The sequence below is a fragment of the Cupressus sempervirens genome, chromosome 6 (genome assembly GCF_028749045.1).
Source record: "Cupressus sempervirens isolate cs-2001-9-10 chromosome 6, ASM2874904v1, whole genome shotgun sequence".
Classification (NCBI taxonomy): Eukaryota; Viridiplantae; Streptophyta; class Pinopsida; order Cupressales; family Cupressaceae; genus Cupressus; species Cupressus sempervirens.
The window spans coordinates 387,837,723-387,864,552 of NC_143123.1; the positions used below are offsets into that span (position 1 = coordinate 387,837,723).

Below are 26,830 nucleotides of genomic sequence, written 5' to 3' on the forward strand. Positions count from 1 at the left end.
TATGCTAAGATACCAATACTTGCTGGCAAACAATGGAGGCGGAAGTTAATACAAACAGATACCTAGAGGTAGACAGATGCCTTGTGGGTGCCACCCGGATGCCACCCTCAGGCACCCGGATGATAAAAATCTCTGCATTAATATGCTTTGGTGGATTAATAAATTTATAGTATATGCTGCCAACTTTGCATATATATCTAACAGAACAATTTCAACCATTGTATTTTAAAAGAGTCTTCTTTATCGGACCTCCTCATATGGTTTGAAGGCTTTCAATACCCTGTTCTATGGCTCTACTATGCATAGGCAAAGAGGTCAATGGCAAAAGTTTGCAGAGCTTGAGACAATGTATGCCACCACATTTACTTGAAAATTTGTAAAGTCATTCTAACAAGCTAATTTTATAGATGTTGCACCCATTGAGGTGACATTTTTTCGAGGGATTTGTCCATGATTTCACATCTTGCATACATGCAAACTAGAGTGTTTTCCATCCACTATCTACTGGAGCATATTGCCGTGCAAACCAATTTCCAGAGTGCTTCATTTTCCATCCACTATCTAGTGGACCTTATTGCTTGAATCATGAACTATATTTTCTATTTTGTAGTTTCGAGTCTAGAACGTGAGTGAATTTCAATATGAATATCGTACATATGAAGTTTCAATTTGATGTTTGATTGACATATGAGATATCTTGAATCTTGAATCTTGAATCTTGATCAATGGTGAAGTATCATATGATACTATTAAATGATGTATGTTTGTATATTTCTAAGTTTCTAAGTTCTTGTATTTATAAGTTTCTTAAATTCTTTGCAAATATATTAATATTATGTATATAGACATTTCCAAATGCACCTGTATCCAAAAAAAAGCATCCTGCATCTCGTATCCGAATGTCGCATCTGCTTCTAAATCCACAACTTAGCTATTATGGATAACAATCTCTATCAACACGTTTAATGTAGCTCCAGTGCACAACTGCTTACTTTAGTGGGCTTCTTAAGTGCTTCATATGCAATGTGATTATCCTCTATTAGAAATCGAGATGGATGCAACATATTGGAGGTGACTGTAAGATTTGTGCTCTCCATGTTTAATGCTCGACTGAATGGCAGTTAATTAGTTCGCAGTCTTTTGGCAAGTTTAATTCCTTGACTAGCTTGTAGTTTTGTTGTTGAACTTTTGACGGCATATTTTCTGGTAGATCCACATTATTGTGCCTGCAGACTCCTTTACGACATCTTCAGTACTTTCTGCACATTCAATTGTCCATGATCAACTTTTGTGGATTTGTAGTTTATTTGTTGGCTAGCCCGTGCTAACTTGCCCAAGGATGATCACAACCTTAAAAGTTTCTGCATCAATACAAAATTTTCATATAGAGGTCAAAGATTCACAAGGAGGGAGTACTATATTGTTCAAGAGAGAGGTAAGGAGCATATACTTTACTGTTACTGGTTTAGAGCTCTCAAAATTATGTCTATCAAAATGTGTAAGTGTTAAACTTAGAAAAATATAAAACCATTTGTGTCAATTGGAGCACATGATCGGTGTACCCCACTCGAAAGGGAGGAGGATATATTGTTCCTTCACAACTGATGAAATAAGCCTCGAAAGACAAATTTGCTAAGTATCAATTTTATTGGAGGTTGGAAGCGCAAGGGGCTAGAGGAAATTCAACAACCTCTCATCAATCTCTAGTGACAGGGTTGTGAGAATACTCTAGTGACAAAATAAAATTTAAATTGTGCCAAAATGACTAAAGCCAAGATCAGTTTCTAGGTGGCAGCAGCAACCATGTCATATTCTTTGTGATCATAGTGGCAGTGAACTGCAAAGGTGGCTGCCTACGTGATAATAAGGAGCGGCTTCTCAAATATTGTGGTTAGATGTGTATGTCCCCAATCATAACTCTTGGTTGTGTGTGAATGGATGTGTTTGTCCTATTCACAAGATCGTGTAACTGATTGGAAATGTTTCTCCACATTCACATGAGTTAGTAATTATAATTGCATGAGTTTGTCCCTAATCATAATTGCTGTGAGCAGATGTGTGTCCGTGTTCATAACTAATGTTGGATAGATGTGTTTGTCCCTATCCAAAATTGATGTAAGACTTGAATAGATGTGTTAGTCCCTATCCTTGAATCCATGGGTGGATGTGTTTATATCCCTATCCATCGATAAAAGCATAGTAAGCGAAGTGAGGCTAGTCTCATTAATGCTTGACATGAGTAAATGAGTCTATCCCTATTCTTACCTTGTATTGTTTGGTGAGCTACTATATGTGGTCGTTAAGTATTGTTGGTTGACTATACCCATTTGAAGATCAAGGAAAATCATTGATGTTGTAAATAGTTGTATAGGAGAGCAGTTAACTACAAAGATCCTCTGACTGTCAGACTTCTTGGAAGTGTGATCAGTCGGTAATGAGTTCATTGTAAGAGAAAGCGAGAGAAGTTCTCATATGTAGGTGACCATGTACAACAAGATTGAGATAATAGTTTGCAAGCCTAAAAGTATGTGCAGACATACAGTTCTGTTTCCAGTTCATGCGATGTATTTTATTCCCATATTAACAATAGGGGCAGGGGAAATTATTTTACAAATGGGTTAGACTAATAATGGGTGCTAAAATTGAAGTGACTTGTTAGCATAGCTCACGTAATTAATATTGATTTATTGTTTTGCATATTTTTGGCAAAATTCAATGAGAAGATGCATCTGATGAGTGAGTAAATGAACAAACAAAAGGAACAAGGTGAGTCTAGATATATTTAAATGCAATATGGGTACAAAATGCCATCCTTATCCTGGAATGCTAATGGCTAGTAGCCTAATAGTCTAAAGAAAAATTAGAATAGCAAAAAGTCCGTGTACAACTATAAGTAAATACAACATCAAAACAGTTTACATCTTCCTCTTCCTAGCTTAGGTAAAAACTAGGGGAGAGGTAGAAGGTCTAGTCCTACGAGTCACTTGTAGTTGTGCCTCCTCACTCAGCTTGACAAGCTTTGAATAGATCCCCAACCTAGAAACAATGGTATTAAATCTTGTTCATTAGACTCTAAAGCAATTTAGAGTACTTAAGATCCCATTATTGAGTTTCTATAAACCTAGATGCAACAAAAAGGAGATAAAACAATGTTGTGCCACTCAATGGGGACAAGGGGGAACCCAGTAAAGTGGGCATAAAAAACATCAACTTCATTTGACATGATTTCCCCACCAAAATCGGCATGTTTGAACTCCCTTAGAAACCCACTTTGAATGGGCTTCAAATCCACTTCAAATGTGCTTCAAATCTGCTTCAAATCGACTAGGATGCTTGCAAAAGACCTTACAATAGTTTGGAAGCATTTTTTGTCTCGAGTAGAATAGAAGAACTCGAAGAAAAATAAATTAAACTTTCATTTTGATGTCAACCTCCTTTTATAGATCTGTGGTCGAGGTTTTCACTCAGACTTGCTGAGATTTTCATTAGAACTCTCTGAATTTAATCTTGCAAGAAAAGCTTGTAAAAACTTACTAAGAAGAATAACTCTCAAGTTTTTCTCTACTTGGTGATTTATTTGTGATTATTGCAACTATGTTCTTTCTTACTCATGGCTCTTGAAGCATTTAGATTCCCTACCAGCTTTTGTCATATGATATAGATTATTATGAAAGAAAGTGTACCTCAAGTAGATGTCAATCGCTCTAAAAATGAATCACTCATATTGGAAAAGTCAAACAAGCAAGGCTACCCCCTTGTCTCAGCCTTCTTTATTATTGATTCAAATGCCTTATACAACTTATTAAGGTATTCCAGTCTTTCCCTTAGAATAAGAGGCATTTCTCTTCCCACTAAGGATGATCCTGTAGGCATCTGATTTGCAGATGATATTGCTCTGTTTTTAAAAGTTGAATGAGAAGAAGATGGACTCCAAGGTGATTAAATTCAATTTCTTTTGTATGGCATCTAGTGCCAAGCTTTCCAACTCTAAATAAAATGCGTTAGGTGTGCAAGATACACCTTCTCAATGGTTTCAAAGTATGATTTTGACTGGGTAGGACCCACTAGACAAGTTAGATACTTGGGCGTCCCATTTTCTCTTAGTCCTTTCCTAAAGGATGTGGATATAAATCGAAGGAAAAATAGATTGCAAGCTTGGGAGATGAAAGAAGCAAATATCTATCTTTGGCTATAAGGATATAAATGTGCCAAAAATCCTTTCATCTTACAGTCTATATTATTCTTTTGTGCGGCTATTTGGTGGGTATCAAATCAATGACATCAGATCCAAAAGTTCCTTTGGTTAGATGGCAAAGGAATAAACAAACAACAATCAGTCAAATGGAGTTCGTGATCAATGGATTAGAAATGGAGATGCCTGGGCTTGAAAGACCTTAACATCAAGGGTATGACCATATATGGCCTTAGCTTCCAATGGATCATTAAGGCCCTGAATGGTTAGGAGTCTTGGAAAGTTCTTGTTAGACACATGTCAGGAATGTTGTCCCTAAGCAGTCAACTTCTGGAAGTTGCTCCCATTTTGTGATTTTATAGCTGGTCCCATCCCAGTGAGTCCTTTAGGTTCCAATTTATTTAAAAGCATTTGGAGACCCTAGGAGTCCATTAGAAGTCAGATCATTAAAAATAACATTATCAGTAATAATAGGATCAATAGTGAAAGATCTATTTGGTGGAATCTATATTATAATGAGAAACCCCTTGCTCTTTTGCAAGGTTGTTCTGCTAAAAACTAGAATTGCAAAGGAATGAAGTGCTATAGTGACATTTTCAGTGATGGTCGCCTCAAACAATGGGCTTCTTTGAGCTGTGAATTTGACTTACCTGCTATTTATTAGAGAACCTATTCTGTTCTTAGTATAGCATGCAGCTCCCTTATGCTTCCTAAAACTTGTTCTTCTAATAAATACTTGGTACAATCATCTTTCTTGGTCTACTGGTACTAAATTGGATTAAGTTAATGCTAAGTTGATTTATAAAACTATCTGTAATCTCTGTTTGATCATCCTAACCAATTCTGGAACATGTCTATTCTAACAAAAATCGGCAGGTTAATCTCAGTGGAATATGCAGCAATGTAATAGAACCCAAGACAGTATGTTTCAAATGGCTGTTGACTTTTCAAAGACTGCCTTTTAAGCTAATGAATGTCGATATTGACATTTGTATTGTGTGTAGCACATATGAAACAATTAAACGCGTGTTTTTTTAATGTTTCAATGCCAAGGGAATTTGGAATATCTTATTCTATGATCCAAATGGTTGGAAAGATAAAGTTGTGTGGACTGATATTTTATTTGCCAATATAAGTTGTCTAAAGTTTGCAATCTGTTTTGTTTAGTTCTTTTCATCCATATTCTTTGGCATATTTGGGTTTTTACAAATAAAGAAAATTTCCAAGGGAAAGAGAGGTTGCTTGAGTTAAAAAAGAGACATGTTCCATACTGTTACCATTCAGGTAACTGTGACCATGGAAATAAAATGCTTGAGTTTTTGAAACTGGTTAAGAATGGTATAGTGACAGTCAACTCTTCACAGATCTGAGATTTTATATGGACAGACCTGGAAATTTGTCAAGAATTACACTGAGTGGAACCCTGCAGAGCAGCAGTATAAGACGGAAGAGAATAAAAGCAAAACCAGATTCTCCACTCATGATGGAAAAGGAATGGGCTGTTAAAAAAGTTAGATCAAATGAAGGCTTCTCACTGGCAGATCTGCAGCATGGTTGGGATGGACAAGAATCATTCAGAATCTTCAGATATAGCACGCAATTTTCTGATGCCTCCATTGCATTATGTACACTCCAGCAGCAAACTGGTTTTATGTTTTGGATATGTTTTCTGATTCAGCATGATATCAAGTTACCAAATCAGGTATGAGAATGGGAACAAGTACATGGGTTCAAAACACCCGTAAAGCCGTAAAGTAGAAACTTTTATGGTAGTTAGGTACATTTTCGGTATGTTCATACAAAATAGAATTTTATATATATATGCAGCCAAACGACAGGGTTAAGTTTAGAATGTCGTATACCAATACATATGCTAAACAAAACCATTACAAATTTCAGAGTTTGAAACATGACATTCTTATTTTAATTCAGGTTTCAATATTAAAAAGATCAAATTAGAATCTTATGATAGATAAGTTCAGAGTTCACCAATGAGCAGTGTCAAAAAAATCAAACTAAAATTACTAAACATTTGGGCAAATAAAAACATGAACCCTGGATGCACCCAAAGGAGGCTCATTTCAGAATCTGATTCTGGTACATTTTGTACCCGGAATCATCCAAAAGATCCCATGATTCAGCAACTTAGTATATTCTCTATAACATACTCTCCGATCTTGTTTCTAATAGTGTTGTATAGGGCTACTTATTTTGTATAGTTTGAGGAGGTAACCTTGCATGCTTACTATTTCTTTTCTGTACACTTTTGGAGACTCGGTGAGACAGTTATGTGCTCTCTGAACTACTTGATGCATTTCCTGAGTAAAATTGTTTTCCATCCTTTTTTTTTTTTTAAAATGGAACCTTAGAAAACAAAATGAAACAACACATGAAAACATGGCAGCATTAAATAGTTCCAAAATCCAAGAGGACTCGTTGCCAAAGAAGATAGAGACAAGGGTACCAGAATGCTGGGAAATTCGATCTACTATTATATTTCTCACTTGGGCTGGTGTTCTAAGTTAATGAGAATTTTAAAACTATTAATGTACACATTTTGTAAGTATTTGGCAAATTTGGTAATCTCATATCATCCCCTTCGAAAGGGAGACAAAAATCTGAAAGTTACAGCTGATCTTATTCCTTTTATCTCAAGTGCAAAAATAACACTCTAAGATATCTTCTTAAAAGTTTTTAGTTCACAAAAAAACAAATAGGTGTCAGGAATGATAATCAAAGAAAGTATATGTCAAAAAACCAATAGACTAACTTGCAATACAGATCATTATACCCACAAACAAGCTCTTAGAATATAATACTTGAAAATGAATCAAATTATATACTAGACTTGCCTCCATATAAGATGTCCGACATCGTTCATAGGCACGTTCGAGAAAAGTTTGTACATACTCCACAAGCTCACCCGCATACTTTGGCATGGCTTGTGCCCATCCTAATACCTAATGGGATGATAAGAAATATCTTCAGCTAATTTGACTTTAAGTAGCAGTTTATTGAAAATATGTACAATAAGTGGGAAAAAGCAATAAGAAGTCTGAATATCATTACTCTCAGTAGTCCCAGTGAACAGTAGATTACAAATTACTATGTTTACCAATCCATGATTCCACTAGAATAAATGTCTCTGCCAAAGATACCAAAAGAATGGATATACCTCTTTTGCAAGATGATCAATGGCAAGCAGTCCCTGAAGCACTGGACGGCCCTCTTCAACTGATGGACTATACACTGCACCAGCATGAGCTCGTGGCCTAAAAGCAGCAGGGCCTAAAAAATTGACCAACCCCATCATATCAACCTCAGTTTGTAGTGCATACAGATTAATAAGTAGTAAAGAAACAATCTTAGATCAATATTGGATCTCACAATTTTACAGTGAAAAAGAGTCATTTCCAAGATAATTTTCAACGTATACTACATCTTACTGAACACAATCAATTAAGAGTTGTGATTGAAAAAGTACATGTGATATAGGATCCATGGGTGGTCTGTATAAGGATGTGAACCTCATTGTAATCTGTATCCTGATATCTAATAAAATAACAATACATCCAGTTCTATTGGTTTCTACAGCATGGTATAAAAGCTGGGAATTATATGAAAAATTAGAGTTCTTATCATTGTGGTGCAGCAAAAGCAAGGGTTTGAATATCAGATTGCAAGGGTTTTTTTTTGGGAAAATTGTAATAGTTTTCGAGATTTATGTGCATAGGTATTTCTAATAAAAGCATATCCACATCTTCATGGAAATTGTAGCTCCCAATCTCCTAAATCGTGATCTTTGTGTTAAATCATGCCTACTTTGTCTAAAACAAAGGGCGGATTTTGTGTTAGAACATGGGCACTAATTTTGTATGAAATTGCACCAGAATTGTTTCTGAAAAATCGCATTTTTTACCACTTTATTCTGCCCATGGCTAGGGCACATCTATAAGTAAGGTTTTCAGACCACAACTCATGTTCTTTTTTAGCCATTTTATGCAAACAGGATTCATCGATTTTCATTTTTTCAAAGGGTTTTAAGCATATTTTGAACAGTGCACAGCCAGGGCAAGAAAAACCAGAACCTAGGGTTTCCAACCCTGTACCTAGGGCTTTCCCACTCACCACCTAGGCATTGTAGATTTTCTTTCTTTCAAGAGCTTGGGTTTGTATCAACATTTAGATAGTGTAAGCTATTAAAGGCAACTAGTCAGAAGGGTATTCACAGTTCTAGTCAGAAGGATATTCACAGTTCGCATAAATTTTGAAAATGGATATTTCAGTTTCAACTTCCAAACTAAGAAAGTAAAAATTTAAATAGCAATATACACAAATTTTAGAAGAACAAATAAAGAAAAGGGAAAACTTCAAGCTACTATTGCAAGAAAATGGGCCACATGGCTTGAAACTACAGACTTCAAGCAAATGATATTCTCAAGTTCTCAATGGAACTTCGATCATCTTGCTAAATTCTCAATGGCACCTTGATCATGTGGTTAAATTCTCAATGTCATGAATTGCCATCCGTCACCTTTTGAAGTTGTCTTGTAGAAAGGAGCAGAAAGAGTCAACGGGAATTGCACTTTTAACAATGTGTGCAGCTTACATGATACTGGATAGGATTAAGAGATCTTATCTAAGCTTGTAGCCTATGCAAGTATACAGTTTTTTAATAACAGTGCTCAAATACAGGGATTTTTGTTGATTCAAGTCCCAAAACACAATGTTTAGATGATAAAATTCATATTCAAGACTCATCATTTTGATTGTTCTTAATAAATTCAACCAACCTATAAACTTTTGTGCTAACAACTTACTTGCTATCGCTTGCTGAACACACTTTCGATAATCAACAAACATAGCAGGAAGAAAATGATCTTTCACAAAATTCTCAATGAAAGCTTGGAGCCCATCATTCCTGTTGACCGATAAACAAAAATAAATAAATAATTATAACAATAGAACAGACATGGTATAACCAACTTCTACGATGTGCTAATGATATTTCCATGGTTTAGTTTAAACTTTAAAGATGAGATCACACCCATGGTGAAAGAGTGGGCGCTGCATGTTGAAATACATACTAAAGAGAAAATTTTGGAACACAGATTTTGTTCATGAAACAGTGAACAAAGAAACACATCACCATGGTTTCTCACAACCATATCTATAGAATCTCTAATAAGAATATGGCAAGTTCAGCATTCTCAAACTGAACAAACATTGATTTTAGTTATTTTCCTATCCATTAGTCGATGAGATGAAATCACAGGTAATAACAATTATGCATTTTAACAAAAACAACTAAGTTAGCATATTTTTTCAGACAAAAAAGGTTTTGTTCTGGCTTTAACCCCTCAATCAATATTGTCAGAGGTGTGTTTAGTTGTACTTGTTTAGTCTCTAGATGGTGTCAGTCCATGCATCTACCCTCAGCTTTTGATAGTACTGCTGATGGGGATCCATTAGCCTGCTGCTTTATTCAAGCTTTAGTTTGTATGTATAGGACAGGGTTGGCTCTAATAAATATTTGAATGTTGCATAGCCCTATAAACACGTTAAAGAGGAAAAAAACTAAAAGTCAAAAGAAAACAGCTTTTCAATATTTTCATCCAACAAGCTTTAGTGCCATTCTATGTTACCATAAATGAGAAACGTAAAACATGACAGAAATGACAATACAGCAAGAAATGGAGTTTGAAAAGGTTGTGTATAAAAAATGAGGCATACATAAAAAATTAATTAATTATTAATATTTTTGATATACAGTATTGTATAATATTAAAATTAGTTTTTTCAAATTTATTAACTAAATTATAACCAATTTTAATTAATATTATTATATAATCATTCTATCATAGTTACACCGCTCTGGGGTATAGGGGGAATGGGGGAACAAGTTTCCGGGACAGGGCGGGAGGCAAAGGGGCCTTAATTTGGGGATGGTGGGGGGCCGACGGTGGGGAACTGGAGGGGTTGTATATACCATACATATGGTACTTAAAATGCTACTTATGAAAAGATGTATTGCAATATAAGATATAAAGACGTAAAAGAGTAAATACTTTAACATTGCATTGAATTGGAACATCGAACATTGAACAAAAATAGATATATCAGCAAACAATTAACACTGGGATGTCCCCCCATCCTTGGCGAAGGCGGTGGAATCTGGCAGTGCTGCTGAGGACATGGGAATGGAGCCCAAGTCCCCGGTGCGTCCTTGTCCTTGGTGCATGGGGCAAAAAGGGGAAGACACATACCTGTATTACTATGCTGATTTTATATTAAAACAGTCAATGATCAAAACAATAAAAATATTTTATTAAAAAAAAAAAACTTTTATAAAAATCAAAAGACAATTAGAAGCATAGTTCAAAATACCACAGATATAGTTGTGATAAGTCTACTTATCATGATATTTTCCGGCTACCAAGAAGTAAGGTCAAGTTATCACACAAAATATTCAGAATATTACAGAGAATTTGGTAAAATATTGGCGATATTTCTCTGTTTTATCACGATAAATTGCAAATTTATCACCTGCGGGTCTGTTATAGGTAGTGATGGCACAGAAAAGGGCTAAAAGCATTTATTTTATTAGAAAAATAGATTTGGAGAAGACATAAAGGGAAAAGAAGAGAAAGAAGGTTTCACCAAGACTGGAAAAACAGATTTTTGATCGGAAAAATAGGTTTTAAGTTCCCAATATTTTCCCAAGAAGTTTCCGACTTATCTCTGATATCAATCTCCCAATATCTTCCTTCCCCCCTTGGTGATAAGTTACCAATAACCATATTTCAAACTATGATCAGAAGTATTTCTGTCCAAGAAAACTAGATTGCCAATTCAGATTCTTGTATCGATGCGGGTTCGAGATTTGGGCTCAAGATTCATCCAAAAAATTGGGGGGATTGGGTTCAGATTCGTTTCAAGTTCATTCGTACAAAATATACATACATATATGTGTGTGTGAAGGTATGTAGTATGTTGTAGAAAATAAGTTCATGCACCACTATGTTAATATTAGAGCAACTTAGAAAAATACACTAGCACAATTACAAGACTATCAAGGTTGGCCACACTTGCTCTAAACTTTATGCCATAGTCCTACACAATATCCTCTTCAAGGAGTTGTATTAGTGATGCATCCATTAAAGGGGACAAGCTGATTTCAAGATGGAATATCATACAACTAACCATATTTTAACTCTTCAAGCTATTATTGAAGAGATTTGGCATCACTGCTCAAAGGTTTATTGTTGTTTTGTGGACTTTTGCAAAGCTTTTGACCCTAATGACTTAGTGACATTCGTATTTCAAAGATTCTCCTTACAGATATCATGAGACTTTACTACAGTGTGTTGAGATGTCTTACGACCTCGGGTGGCTTCTCCGACTTCATCTAGAGCACTATTGATCAAACAGGGCTTTCCCCTACCACCTAATTTTTTTAGTATCTACATTGATGAGTTGGAGGAGTTTCTTCGAGAGCACTCTCATACCAAGGTCGGTTGCCTACTTTATCAAGTTTTGATCTCTAGTAGGCATTTTGGCAATGATGATTTATTGGCTTCCACTTTGTAAATTTTGCAAAGACAGCTTGATAGTCTTGAGGCATTTTGTGACTTACGACAATTTATAGTTAATTTGGGAAAAACTACGATGATGGCCTTCAATTGTCTCAAGACTTCTCACCTTCATTTTTTCTTCAGAGTGGCGGAGATGGAGATCTCTTATTCTTACAAATACCTAGGGGTTGAGTTCTTTGGCTCATGAATCAACTTGAGACCTGCCCTCTAGCCACGTATGATTAAGGGTTATGGTTTTTTGGACTTTCTTGAGAGATAATGTTTTTGTCATCACTTCCATGTCACCACATCCAAATTGACACTGATGGACATTGATTCGGCCTATTGTCCTTTACAGTTCTATGGTTTGGGGGTCTTATTGGAGTTTGATTGAGCTTTTAAGGAACAAGTTTAGGTTCTTTGACAGATCATTAGATGCAAGAAGTCCATCCCTTATAATATTATTCTAGTGGAGTTTGGGGCTCACCCTTTCAGACTCAAGGTCATCTTCAATCTTAATTGGTTCTTGCATCACCTATGACGTTTGCAAACTCAAGGGAGGGGTATCTGTCGCTTATTGCTCTTCTCAGACCATTGTTGCCTCTGTCTCTTTGACAAAACCCCATGGTTGGTTTGTTGAGGCCTTGACTCTTCTTGGCTCTATAGGGACTGAGATAGATCATCTCCCTCCCTTCCAACACTCTCTTAATGCTCCTCCCTATCTCCTCCCACCTAGCCAAGAGTTGAACAAGAGTATCAAAACCAATATATACAAGCAGTTTCATTCACACTACTTGGGCTAAGCCCCGCAAGTGTCTTTGCCCAAAGATGGCATTCTATGATGATCACTTTCTAGAGTATAGAAAAACTCATTGTCTATCCTTACTTATCCCACTACTAGGCACATTCCCTCTAGATCCCTCTTTGTTCCTTCAGGTTGGGTTATCATTGTCTTTGCACTAAGAATGATCACCGCCTAGCCAAATAGAGAAGAAATTATCAATCATGCAATATGGATGAGGCTGAGAGCAAGGAGCGTTTCATTTTCTGCTACCCTATATACTATGAGATTAAAGGCATAAATTATTGCCTTTTCAAAGGAGTTTAGTCCCTCTCCATATTTTTCAAATTAACAAAATAGAGATGCCTTTCTCTTTATATTCATAAGCTCATTAGGCTTCAAGATTGCTCACTTCAACATATGTATCAACACCATGATACCAAATCCTACCAACTTATGACCTCCTTCTCTGGGATTCACTCAATGTGTGGCAACACTAGCTTGGACCCCCTTTTAGACATTCTCGACTTGTGAACCCCCAGAAAAATCCTCTTTACTACCAGTCTTCTTCCTCTTCCTTCAAGAAGCGCCAGAAGTAGTATGGACCTCTTGCTTGTTCTATGGCTTATCCTTTTGTTTTGGGGTTCTCCACAGCTGTGTAGATTTTACAGTATGGGTTTAAGCTCTCCCTGTTGAGGCTCTCTTCCCTTCTCTCTCTTTCTGTTTGCAATGTCCCCATTTTAGCATGTTCTTGTAGCAGGGCATGGTTAGTTCATCATTACAAACCTCACGAGCTGACAGCTTGATATGAGGGTCTCTATTGATAGACTTGCAATTTATTGTAAATTAATTATGGTTAATTACTATTTTTAGCATTGCAATGGAGGCAAATGGTATTGGGCATCATCAATATTTGAATGGGTCAATTAATTAAGCTTCATATTATGAGTTATTTATTAGGACTATCTTAATATATGACTTTATCATTTAAGTGTTATAATTTGAAACTGTGTGCAAGAAGCAGCTTAAGTGAACAGTGTATTGGAGATGCCACACTTCATTTTGTGTTATAAAAGAGACTCTATTGAGAAAATTGACCCATATTCTTGCCTACTGATTTTATCACAGTGTGAATTTGCTGAAGGTTTTCAACAAGGGTTTTGTGAGGACCAATTCCTCTATGTTTGCACATTGGAACACTAAAAGATGTGGTGAATTATGCTCTGAATATCTAGGAATTAATTCTAATTATACTGATTGGAATTTTGGTGCTGTTGTATACCAAAATTATCCATTATCTTGCTGCAATATGAACAGGGTTTGGACACCAATCATTTCCTTCATTTTGATGTGAGTTTGTAGTTGTTTGGGAAGGCCATTGCTAGCAATTTTTGGAGAACAATTGGGGCTGCGATTTATACCCTGTTTTGATGTGGTTTTGCTTGCCTTCATATTCTATTTACTGTAGCTTGAAGGCTACCAATTTCCTGCTGCAAGTGGGCATTTGGAGCCTGCATTTGCACCTTCATTTGGCATTCATCTTCCTAACAAAGGTCCTGAGTTTCAAAGGACCTGTATGAAGTGACGTTGGATCTGTCAGACTGTTAGAATCTGAAAAGATTAATAACCCAGAAAACTAGTGCAAAGAGTAAATATCTAAACTATGAATGCAAATGATACAAAATCAAAATAGCATCATAGAGTTAGTCTCCAAGAAAGTAATGCAAATGCTGGAAGCAAAATAGCATTAAGAGGATGCAAAAACAAGAGATGCAAATACAAGCCAGGTAGCATGCTTATATAGGCTAGGAAGAGGGAGGAGGTGGCAACACCAACCAATGAGGAGCAACCATCTATCGGACTAAAGATAGCAAAGTATCTTCCCAAGATAGCTAATGGATGCTCACATGTAGGAAGGTGACACCTCACAACCATTCACCTAATAAAACATGCTTTATTAACCTAAGCGAGATTATTAAAAGGTGTAGGAAAAACCTAGCAAAATAGGAAAAATAAAAAACTACACTAACACAGACAACATTAGCATTTGGGACTGCTGCAACTTGAATGGGCATTGAGTTTTACCGTGATTGGCGTTGGTGATTCAGCCAATCTGCTGCTACACATTGGAACGCCAACCATAATCAGGTTCCTAAATTTTAACTGCAATTTTATGAGAAAAGATTGTAATAACTGGCAAACTTATAATTGCAAATGCTTGGTTTGATACTATAATTGTCTAATTACACTGCCCTAGGGGATGGGGGAAAAAGTTTCTGGGATGGGGGGACAAAGGGGCCATAATTTGGGGAACAGAGAGGGGACAATGGCAGGTGGGGGGTTGTTGTATATACTATACATATGGTACTTAAAATGTTAGTTATGAAAAGATATATTACAATATAAAATATAAAGATGTAGAAGAGTAAATAGTAATACTTGAACATTACGCTGAATTGGAACATCGAACATTGAACATAAATAATCAAATCAGCAAATAGTCAACAATGGGACATCCCCCCATCCTCAGCGGAGGTGGCAGAATCTAGTTGCATCACTGGGGAGGAGGTCCCCAAGTCCTTGGTGCGTCCCCATCTTCAAGAACTAGGGCAAAAAGGGGGTGACGTGTCTCCATGTTACTATGTAGAAATGCTAGTAATTGTTTTGATTGCTCTTTCAACATTCTATTTTTATTTGAAAATACCAAAAAAATCTATATTGCGAAAACAAAACAATTAAACAAAAAGACACATTCTTTATCAGAGCTTCAGAGAAGGCCAACAGGGCTCTTACAGTAGTATTAAAGTAGTTTCCTACCAACTTGTAGGGAATTGGGGTTTAGCATGGCACAGAGATTCATATCTGGTATGCACTACACCCGCAGAGGTCATAATTCTCCACTTGGTGATGGAGAGTCTGTTATACATTTTGATAAAATAGATGATAGGGGTGCAAGTGGTTTAGGAGATTCAGGTAGTACAGGTTATACAGATGTTGGCATTGGTTCTGGTATTGACAGGGAGGCCAGTGACACTGAGAAACCTTGCACATGGTCAGCACCATGTTGTCGATGTATTGCAACAATTGTCTAATACATTGCAGTGCATTGCACTTCCCAAAGGCCGAAGTAGGGAGAGAGATAGCAAGAGTGATTATGTCCGCTCACACACGTCCAAAGCAGATGATAGGTCTAGTGTTGGGGATAAAATTAGAGCTGAGGAACGCATCAAATTTGATGACAGGAATGAGAGGATAGGATATACTGGAGTTTATGATAGGTTGCAACGGCCTACCTTCCTGAGATCTGAGGTTGACACGGTTAGTAATGAGACTAAGGTCATGCTATTTATAGATGATGTTGTTGCTGACTATGCTGAGTGGGATGCCATTCTATAGGCCATCAAGCAGAATCTAAACTTTGACAAATTCCTTGCACAGAATCGGGAGCACACTAGAGGTAGGCCTAAACATGAGAGACACAAGCCTAGACAAACTTCTTTGCATGAGGTAGCCAACAAGATAACCTTGGCCCACTTTGACAGCAATGGTAAGGTTACAACATGAGCTTGGTTTAGTAAGCTCGATAGCTATCTAGCATTGTGTCCCATGACTGAGGACGTCATCTGCTTTGTTATGCTACATTCAGATGGAGAAGCTCATGATTGGTGGTACCATGGGCTCCTGTTCTTACATCACTATCAGATAGTTTCCTATCAGAAGTTTGTTGACAGGTTGATAGAGCAGTTTGACAAGAAAGACCTTGAGACCTACTTCAGAGAGTCGGCACAGTTGTGATAGACAGGTGGTCTTGAGGCCTTTATCAGTGAGTTTCAACGGTTGTCCGTGATGATTTATGATATTTCTAAAAGGAGGAGAGTTATGCTTTTCATTGAGGGTTTGGTTGAGCCACTTAGAGGGTGGGTAAAGTCCTTTGGTCCACCTACTTTGCAGCAAGCAATGAAAAAAATAGAAGCCTTGAGTCATCTACACCACAAACCAAGTTTTCTTCGAAGCCTACTACTTCATCATATGATAGGGCAACCCCTAAGAAAGATGATAGAGCTGATTCTAAGTGTCCTATGGAAGCCTCTTTAGATCAAGAATCTTCAAATGATCTAAGGGAAAAACTATGTTTTTATTGCAAAGGACCTTACAATGAAAATCATGATTGCCCTATGAAGTCTAAGGTAAAGAATAAGATGATGGAGTAGCTCTATGATGATGAGGATAGTTCTGATTTTTCCAGACAGCCAACTGATTATGAGCATGATACACATGAGGCTTCAGGTGATGGTAATAAGGATAGTTCTGATTTTTCTAGACAGCAAAATGATTATGAGCATGACACACATGAGGCTTCTGGTGATGGTGATGAGGATGTAGATGATTCTAACCTCAAGGTTGTTTACCTTTCTAGCATGAAAAAGAAAGGTGCTTTCAGGATGCATGGACTCTTGGCAGGACAAAATGTCATTCTTCTCTTTCATATAGGTGTTACACATAATTTCATTGATTCACATTTGGTTGCCAAGAGAGCGAATAAGACAAAAGACTAAGGGACTTAGAGTACAGGTGGCTGTACAGGTGGCTAATGGTTACACCCTTAGGTCTAACACGATTATTAATGAGCTTCCCATGAAGCTGAACAATTATTCTTTTAAGGTAGATTTTTATGTGGCAGACGTGAGTAGCACTGATATATTTCTTGGTATTAGCTGGTTGCATACTCTTAAGAACATTTATATCAGCACTGAGAGGATGGAGATGAGATTTATTAGGGGTGGTGAAAACACACATTCTTAAGGCCATCAGAAATACTAATCTGAAGCTGATTTCTTTCAGACCTATGCAGCATTTAGCACGACATGATAACGTAGTTGATTGGGTAGCAAAGTGTAGGATGTTGCCTACATTGGATAGTACAGATAAGCCATCCTACCACCCGTATATTCAGCAGCTGAGAACTAAACACTCTTAAGTGTTTTGTGACATACCACTTGGCAGGCCACTTGACAGAGGGATTGAGGACATTGTGGAGTTAGAGGAGGGCACTAAGCCCATTATGTTTACTCCTTACCAGCACCCTGAGCAGTTTAAGAACAAGATTGAGAAGAATATATAGGAATTGCTCGCTATGGGACATATTAAGTTGAGTGAGTCTCATTTTGCTTCATCAATTGTTTTGATGAAGTAGGGCTGCATTGTTTTGATGAAGTGGGGCTGCACACTCAGGATGTGTATAGATTACCAAATGCTAAATAAGAGGACTATAAAGAACCAATGTCGTATCCCTCAGATGAATGAGCTCATTGTTGAGTTGCATGGGGCATGTCACTTCTCCAAGATTGACTTGACATCGGGGTACCATTAGATCAAAGTCAAAGAGAAAGATGTGGAGAAGGCAGCATTCAGGTGTCATTGTGGCCATTTTGAGTTTCAAGTCATGCCCTTTGGCTTGACTAATGCCCTTGCCACATTCCAATCTATTATGAACCAAATTTTCCATAGTCAATTGCGAAGATTTGTTCTAGTATTCTTTGAGGACATACTCGTTTATAGTAAGACTTGGGACGATCACATAGCACATCTGAAGCAATGTTGGACATTGTTGATAGGGCTTCCTTGTATGCCAAGGAGTCCAAATGTGCATTAGGCATGGCTAAGTTGTTGTATCTAGGACATATCATCAACGCAGAGGGAGTTCGCATGGACCCTAATAAGGTTCGTGCTATTTTGGATTGGCCCACACTGGAAAACCTGACACAACTTAAGAGGGTTCATGGGTTATGTTCATTTTACTGTAAATTTTTGGCAGGGTTATCTTGACATGCAGCTCCCCTTACTAATCTGACCTATAAGGGTGCTTTTGAGCGGACTTCTTAGCATAAGAGTGGTTTGAGAAGTTCAACAAGATCATGATGTCATGCCCAGTTTAGCATTGCCAAATTTCACGAGGTTGTTTGAGTTGTACCATGACGCCTTGGGTTAGGACTTTGGAGCAATTCTTTCCTAGGATCACCACTCCTTTGCATTTGAGAGCAAAAAGCTCAAGGTTTTGAGAGATCATTCAATGTATACAAGTAAATGTTGGCCATTATGCATGCTTTGGCCAAACTCAAGCAATACTTAGTTCGCAACAAATTTATAATAAAAATGAATTACAATAACTTGAAGCATTTCCTTGGTTAGCAGGATCAAAATGAGAGATAGCAGAAGTGGGTTACTAAGTTACAATCTAATGATTTTGATACCTCGTACATCAAGGATACTCAAAATGTAGTAGTCGACACCCTCTCACAGAGACCCCACCTATGCGACATTACCGAGATAGTGGAAGATTGGAGACACTTAATCATCGTAGGGTATGCCAGAGATCACTGGGTAGCTGGAATTGTTGACGGTAGTATATAGGACAATAGCTATACCCTTGCAAATGAGTTGTGTTGCCCTGCATTTTGTCACCACAAAATGTAGGTAACAATATGAAACCTTTTCAACTTAGTTTCACATTTCTCTAAGTTAGTTCATTATTTAATTGGCTAACATTGATCAATCAATCAACTCCAACTGATATAATGAATCCTTTTAGTAAAGGCTTTCATCAAGTCTTTTTAGTTTTTCTGTTTGTTGAGCCTATACTTGATTTTTTAAGCCTTCAACGTCCAATTTTCTAGCTTTTGAGTGTGTTTCTTAGCTTTCGGTCTTTTGGTTTTGGTCAAATCATTGCTTTCGGTTTTCCCTTCAATTCAGTATATCTTAGGGCGTAATCGGAGTTGGCAATCAAAAAGATATGACCATTTTAATGCCCAAGAGGTGGACTCTCCAGATGCAATTACATAATTTAAAATATCATGTTATATTTTAATGTTGACATTAACTTTTTGAAAAATATAACATAAAATCACTTTATGTTATGTTCTTAAGTTGCTTTATCATTTTATTTTTTCAGCTAAAGTAACTATAGAAAACTTCATATCATATGTTTAAGTTAGAGTTGCTTTTTAAATTTTTCACTTAAGTGACCTTATTAAAAATATAATTTGATTTAATTTTAGAGTAACTTTATGTTTTATTTAAAACATCTAAGTTAAATATTACTTTTTGAAATAATATTTACTCATAATATGTTAATTCTATTATGCAAATCTTATTTTTGACCCAATTAAGAGATAATTTCTTAAAAAATTAATTAAACATACGCTTAGTTGATCACATAAGTTGTGGAAAACATGTCTTTCAACCCATTTGCATATAAATATGCAAATGCCTCTAGAGACCATATTTTTTAACTAAAACGGCATTTCTAAAACACTCATACATGTAAATATATGCATTTTAAAATATGCAATGGGCCTTCTAGAGTGAGACTTGCATATTTGAGTGCTTTTAAAATATGCAATCACCCTCCAAGAGTGTTTTGCACTTTAAGGGTTATCATAACAAGTTTTTAAAATATGCATTGCTCCTCTTAGAATGTGTTTTGCATCTTGAGGGCAAATGCATGTTTTTAAAATATGCCATTGCACTCCTAGACTGCATTTTGCATAAAGAAGTCATTCCATCTTATTTAAAATATGTACCACTTCCTCTAGAGTGTATTTTGCGTCTATCCCATGCATTGGCAAAGATAGAACCCATCTTTGAAGATTCAAGGGCCAAAAAACTCATGTTTTCTTCCTCCAAGAACACGTTTTCCATAAACAAATGCTTAGATCTGCCCATATAATGGCTTGAAATCCATGTGGAGGAGGTCGTTTTTGCATATTTATGCATTCCCATTCCATGCATGCCCTCTATGAATCACGTTTTTACAAAAATGCCTTGAATTTGAAAGTTTTGCAGCACGTTTTTGGTGAAATATTCATTTTGGGGTTTGAATCCATATGTATGCCATCTATGAACATGTTTTGCATTCCCATAGCAAAAACACCTTATTCTATAGCATTCAAAGTTCATGTTTTTTGCAGAAAACGTCCCCGCAGTTTTTTTTATAGCAAAAATGTCTTATGTATCGGTGATCTTTAACCATGTTTCTAGCGTTCTCATGCCATATCCGGCCATTGAGTGCTCATTAATCATCCATTACTTGCAAGTGTGGAGGAAGTCAAATAGTTGTTTGTAAATCGGATTTGAGGCAGAATTGGTCTTCAAGTCTATAAATTTTGCTATTTTGGTTCTTTGATCTCCAAGTAAGTGGACATTTTCAAACTTGCTTATCTCGCTATTTTGTTGCATATTTTAGCTTGATGGAGCACACTTGCTTATAGATATGCCATGAAAAGTGCATTTTGCCTTTAAATATGTAATGTCCCCATTTTTGTCAGTATCAGAATTTGAGAGATTAGCCTATTATTGATATCCTCGTAGGCTAATTATTGTGTATAGAGGGTCTTCTGTGGCAGTGGCTTCGCTTGGGAGGGTCTTGTCTTCTCCACAATTCAGTAAGCTACTGGTTGGTCTTCGTTAGCCTTAGATTGGTCTTTGTTTGAGTTTAATTTTATGTACTTACTATTTGTGGTAAGTCAGGTGTTGATTGAGATGGACCCTTTCTATTTTTGGAAAGTGCATTTCATCACATGGAGAAATAATAGGGATGACTCCTATTTCAAACGACATATTTAAATGACAAGTATTTTGGGAGTTATTATATTTTTAGTGGCCAAATTATTATTAATTATTAAATGGCTTATTATAAAGTTATAATTTAACTTTATAATTTCACTTGAGTTGAGAGTTGAGTTATCATTGGAAAGTGTCATTTATTAATTAGTTAAGCCAAGTCAAGTGAGAGAATCTAAAGGAAGCTTCTAACTAATGTTTTGTGGTTAGGCTTCTTGAGTGAAGTTACATTTTGGAAACAAAAGAGAATTTGGAGGTTATAAATACAAGCCCATTTGTTGAGAAAAGGATGCTTGGATATTTTATTTGCTTTTCATGCCTTTGTGGCTTTTTTTGAGTTTTGATATTTTGTGGCCCTTTCTGAAGTATAAGGGTTGAGTCTGAGAAGTTATTGGCAATTGTGCTTAAGTATACAATTGGCCAACATCTCCTACTGTATTTGTTGTAGCTAAGGAGAATAATCTTGATTATTATATATACTTATTGAAGCATTTGGCTAAGGGTTTGGAGTATTAGAATTGAGAATTGATCCTGCAGCTAAGGTATTGTGGGTCAATTTCTTAAGGTTTGCATCTTCCATTTCTGTCATTACTGTTGCTTGGAAGAAAGTGTGTGAAATTTTGAGATGTAATTTGATTCAATGCTGATGTAAATTGAATTGAGAGATAAATATCGAGTAGTTCAATTTTTTTTTAAAGTTACATGGCATGGTAAATCAAATGCAAATCTATCATTGCCATTGAATTGAGCTTGGTCACCATCAATGTTGTTAAAAAATTGCCTAATCTTAGTGAATGTGATTTAGTCAGCCTTGGAGTTCTTTTCAGTAGTATTGGCATTGTATGCTAAATGTTATGACATAATGTCAATAGTCAGAAATATTAGTATTTGTTTTAGATTACAGTAAAAGCAGGTTTTGAAGGGACCTTGAAACCCTTTAACAAAAAGCAGAAAGATAAAGCATTATAGCCCAACTAGGTAAAAGAAACCTACAAAAAACTGTAGAACAGTATCAAAATCAGGTTTTACAGGGACCTGAAACCACTAGAAAAGTCCAAGAACAAACTAACCAGGTTTTACAAGGACCTGAAACCACAAACAGTCAAAACGATAAAAACCAAAAACCACGACCAGAGACCCCAACTAGTAACCAAAACAGACAGAAACTAAACCAGGGAACCCGACCCAGAGCCACTATTGCAGCTCCAAGATCATTTTAGCAGCTTCCTTACCAATAGCAGCGGTCTCTTGAATGGTGTCAGCAGCCAAAGCAACAACTACTTTCATTGCACTCTTCCTCGAGCTCTGCCTTGTTCTTTTGCTCGGACCCTCAGCCGAAGTGATATCTTCATTAGCCCTTTTGCCCAGGCTTGCAGCGGCCGCACATATACTCGAGGTGACCTGTTCCATCTTAGTGCCACTCTCCTTGATTAGCATTCTGAGGTTCTGCTCATAGTTGTTAAGTTTATTAGGGATGTCTCCCATCTGCCCTTCCAATTGGCTAAGTTTGACATTGATAATATCCAGGTTATGTTGGAGAATTTCCACCTTTTTCTTCAAACCCATAATTTCATTGTAGATCCAGGAATCTACTTTGAGCTTAGTGTCAGCTTTATCCTTTGCAGAATGCAAGAAGGAGAGCATGGTATCCCTCTGCATTGAGTCGCTATCATCTTCAGCAGTCCCATGTGGGGGGGAACAGACATTGTCATTGTTTTCCTCCATTTCCATTTGATCCTCCTTTCGAACCCCAGCAGAGTCCTCTATGTGAGCAGAGTCCTTTTTTTCTTCCTCTATCCCCTTAACAGGAGAAGCAGTCTTAGCCGTATGGTCCTCCTTACTCTTCTCAACAGGGTTCCCAACAGTATTATCTTCCTCTTTATCACCCCCACTAGATATAGCCTGGTTACCCTCATTAACAGATTTACTTTGTTCAGAATTACCTTCACTATTGGCTTCCTCTTTCCCTTTTTCATTATTACCTTCAGTCTCCGGGTACCTGTCCAAATTAGAGCTTAAATCCCCGGCATCAGTATCTTCCTCAACCTCAGGGTTAATATTCTCACGGCTTTCCGATTTCTCAATCTTAGACTCGTCATCCTCATGTTTTTGAGAAGCCGAGAGTTTCAAATTCAAGGCTTTATCTTTACCCTTAACAGAGTCACCCTTCTTACTCTTAATGGAGTCCTTCTTCTTGTCCTTAGAGGGAGTGGAGGCAATGTGTTTATTTTTATAATACCTCTCGATAGCCAGGTAGGGTTATTACAATAGAGGAAATATTAGTATTTGTTAGAGTTATAGCCAGGCAGGGTTATTACAAAATATGATGAAAACTCTCATTTCACACATTTATATTTTCCCCAAACTCCAAATTCAAATTAGGACTTGAAAGCAACTTGCTTATTAACATGTTTGAGTCTAAGACCAAAGGAATGTATTTTTTTTGTGCTTGTTTTTGTTGTTTGTTTACTTGGTTTCTCATTTTTCTTCTTTTGGATGAAGTTGCAAGTTCTTTCCCAAGAACTTAAGTGCATTTCACTTCACTCCACTTCTCACCTTTTCATGCAAGTGCATCATTTCATTCCATGTCTATCATTACATGCCATAGCATATTGTATCTCATTCTCCACATGCGATTTCATGAAATCTCACCCTCCATCCGCACTTACATGTAATCTCATTCTTCATTCCCACTTACACACATTTCCATCCTCCGAACCTAATTGCATGTTCGCATCAACTCACAATTACATGTAAATCACTTTACATGTAATTTCAACTAGAGAACCCAATTTTGGCTAAAGGTCACTCTTTAAAAGTCAAAAGACATCATTTGCACGCATCTCTATGTGTCTTGCTTGCATAAACTTTTTGAAAAATATAACATAAAATCACATTATGTTATGTTTTTAAGTTACTTTATCATTTTAATTTTTCAGTTAAAGTAACTATAGAGCACTTTATGTTATATTTTTAATTTGAGTTGTTTTTTAAAATTTTCACTTAAGTGACTTTATTAACTATATGGTTTGATTTTAGAGTAACTTTATCTTTCATTTAATCTAAGTTAAATATTACTTTTTGAAATAATATTTTCTAATAAAATAATAATTCTATTATGAAAATGTTATTTTTGACCCAATTAAGTGATTTTTCTTCAAAAATTAATTAAACATGTGCTTAATTGATCACTGAAGTCGTGCAAAACATGTCTTTCAACCCATTTCTATCTAAATATGCAAATGCCTCTAGAGACACATTTTTGAACCAAAAAGGCATTTTAAAAAAACACATACATGTAAATACATGCATTTTAAAATATGCAATAGGCCTTCTAGAGCATATCTGAGTGTTTTTAAAATATGCAATCACCCTCCAAGAGTGAGTTTTGCACTAAAAGGGTTATCATAACAAGTTTTTAAAATATGCATTGCTCCTCCAAAATGCATTTTGAATCTTGAGGGTAAATGCATGTTTTTTAAATATGTCATTGCACTCCTAGAGTAAATTTTGCATAAAGAAGTCATTCCATCTTATTTAAAATATGTATTAATTCCTCTAGAATGTGTTTTGCATCTATTCCATGCATTGACAAAGATAGAACCCGTTTTTGAAGATTCAAGGGCAAAAAACTTCATCCTTTCTTCATCTAAGAACACATTTTCCATCAAAAATGCTTACATCTGCCTATATAATGGCTTGAAACCCATGAGAAGGAGGTCGTTTTTGCACATTTATGCATTCCCATGCATTAGGCATTGAAATCCATGCAAGAAACAATGCAGATTTTGAGGTTTTGAAGCCAGGTTTTGGAGAAAAATACCCAGAGTTGGGGCTTTTTGATCACTTTTTTCCTCCAATGCAAGTTGTTTTGGCTTTGTGATCCTAGTGTTTGCTATTGAAGTACACATTTTGCCTTTAGATGTCAAAAACGCTTCATTCCATGTCCTCTATGAATCATATTTTTAAAAAAGCCCTAAATTTGAGAGTTTTACAACATGTTTTTGACGAAGGATGGATCGTTTTGGGGTTTGAATCCATATGTATGCCATCTATGAACACGTTTTCGCATTCACATAGCAAAAACGTCGTATTCTATAGCATACCAAGTTCATGCTTTTTGCAAAAAAAGGTTCCAGCACTTCTTTTTTTTTCACAAAAACCTCTCATGTATTGGTGATCTTTGACCACATTTTTGGCATTCTCATGCCAACTGAATGCTCATTAATCACCCATTACTTTCAAGTGTGAAGGAATTCAAATAGTTGTTCGTAAATCTGGATTTGTGGGAGAATTGGTCTTCAAGTCTATAAATCTTGCTATTTTGGCTCTTTGATCTCCAAGTAAGTGGACATTTTCAAACTTGCTTATTAATTCATGCTTATCTTGCTATTTTATTGCATATTTTAGCTTGATGTTGCACACTTGTTCATAGATGTGCCATGAAAAATGCATTTTGCCTTTAAAGATGATGAAAATTCTCATTGTCACACATTTGGATTTTTCCCAAACTCCAAGTTTGAATTTGCACTTGAAAGCAACTTGCTTATTGACATGTTTGAGTCTAAGACCAAAGGTATGCATTTGTTTTGTGCTTGTTTTCGTTGTTTGTTTGCTTGCTTTCTCGTTTTTCTTCTTTTGGAAGAAGTTGCAAGTTCTTTCCCAAGAGCTTAAGTACATTTCACTTCACTCCACTTTTCGCCTTTTTATGCAAGTGCAACATTTCTTCCATGTCCATCATTACATGTCATACCATATTGCATCTCATTCTCCACATGCGCTTACATGTAATCTCACCCTCCATCCGTACTTACATGTAATGTCATTCTTCATTCCCACTTACACGTATTCCCATCCTCCGAAATGCTTATCTTGCTATTTTGTTGCATATTTTAGCTTGATGTTGCACACTTCTTCATAGATTTGTCATGAAAAGTGCATTTTTCCTTTAAATATGATGAAAACTCTCATTGTCACACATTTGGATTTTTTCCAAACTCCAAATTTGAATTTGCACTTGAAAGCAACTTGCTTATTTACATGTTTGAGTCTAAGACAAAAGGTATGTGTTTGTTTTTGTTGTTTGTTTGCTTGCTTTCTCGTTTTTCTTCTTTTGGAAGAAGTTGCAAGTTCTTTCCCAAGAGCTTAAGTACATTTCACTTCACTCCACTTTTCACCTTTTCATGCAAGTGCAACATTTCTTCCATGTCCATCATTACATGTCATAGCATATTTCATCTCATTCTCCACATGCGATTACATGCAATCTCACCCTCCATCCACACTTACATGTAATCTTGTTCTTCATTCCCACTTACACGTATTTCCATCCTTCGAACCTAATTGCATGTTCACATTGACTCACAATTACATGTAAATCACTTTACATGTAATTGCATCCAGAGAACCTAATTTTGGCTAAAGGTCTATTTAAAAAACAATAGATATCATTTGTATGCATCCCTATGTGCCTAGCTTGCATTCTTGGCCATTTACATGAAAACCCATCATTGCCCACATGAAATCCATCCTTCTAAGTCTGATTTTGACCCTTTCCATCCAAATACATATGCTTTCTAGTTCATTTCCAACCATCATATGTGTTTCATAAGTATGAATGAATGAATAAATGAAAGATTTTTAATGACATCCATGAGACCATAA

At 36.3% G+C, this 26,830-nt stretch overlaps 1 protein-coding gene across 4 annotated transcripts in view; it reads right to left on the reverse strand.

Annotated features, from left to right (window-relative positions):
* Window positions 1-26,830, reverse strand: part of SEC8 (subunit of exocyst complex 8) — a 254,137-nt gene that overhangs the window by 94,233 nt on the left and 133,074 nt on the right. For 2 of the 4 annotated variants that reach the window (XM_089788245.1, XM_089788246.1), the window contains exons 16-18: window positions 9,013-9,113; window positions 7,368-7,480; window positions 7,045-7,152 (exon numbers count right to left, since the gene is read on the reverse strand). In XM_089788245.1, the coding sequence (XP_089644371.1) occupies window positions 7,045-7,152; window positions 7,368-7,480; window positions 9,013-9,113 (322 nt within the window). Of the gene's footprint in view, window positions 1-7,040; window positions 7,153-7,367; window positions 7,481-9,012; window positions 9,114-26,830 lie in introns of all 4 variants that reach the window. The other 2 variants (XM_089788243.1, XM_089788244.1) reach the window with 1 other exon arrangement.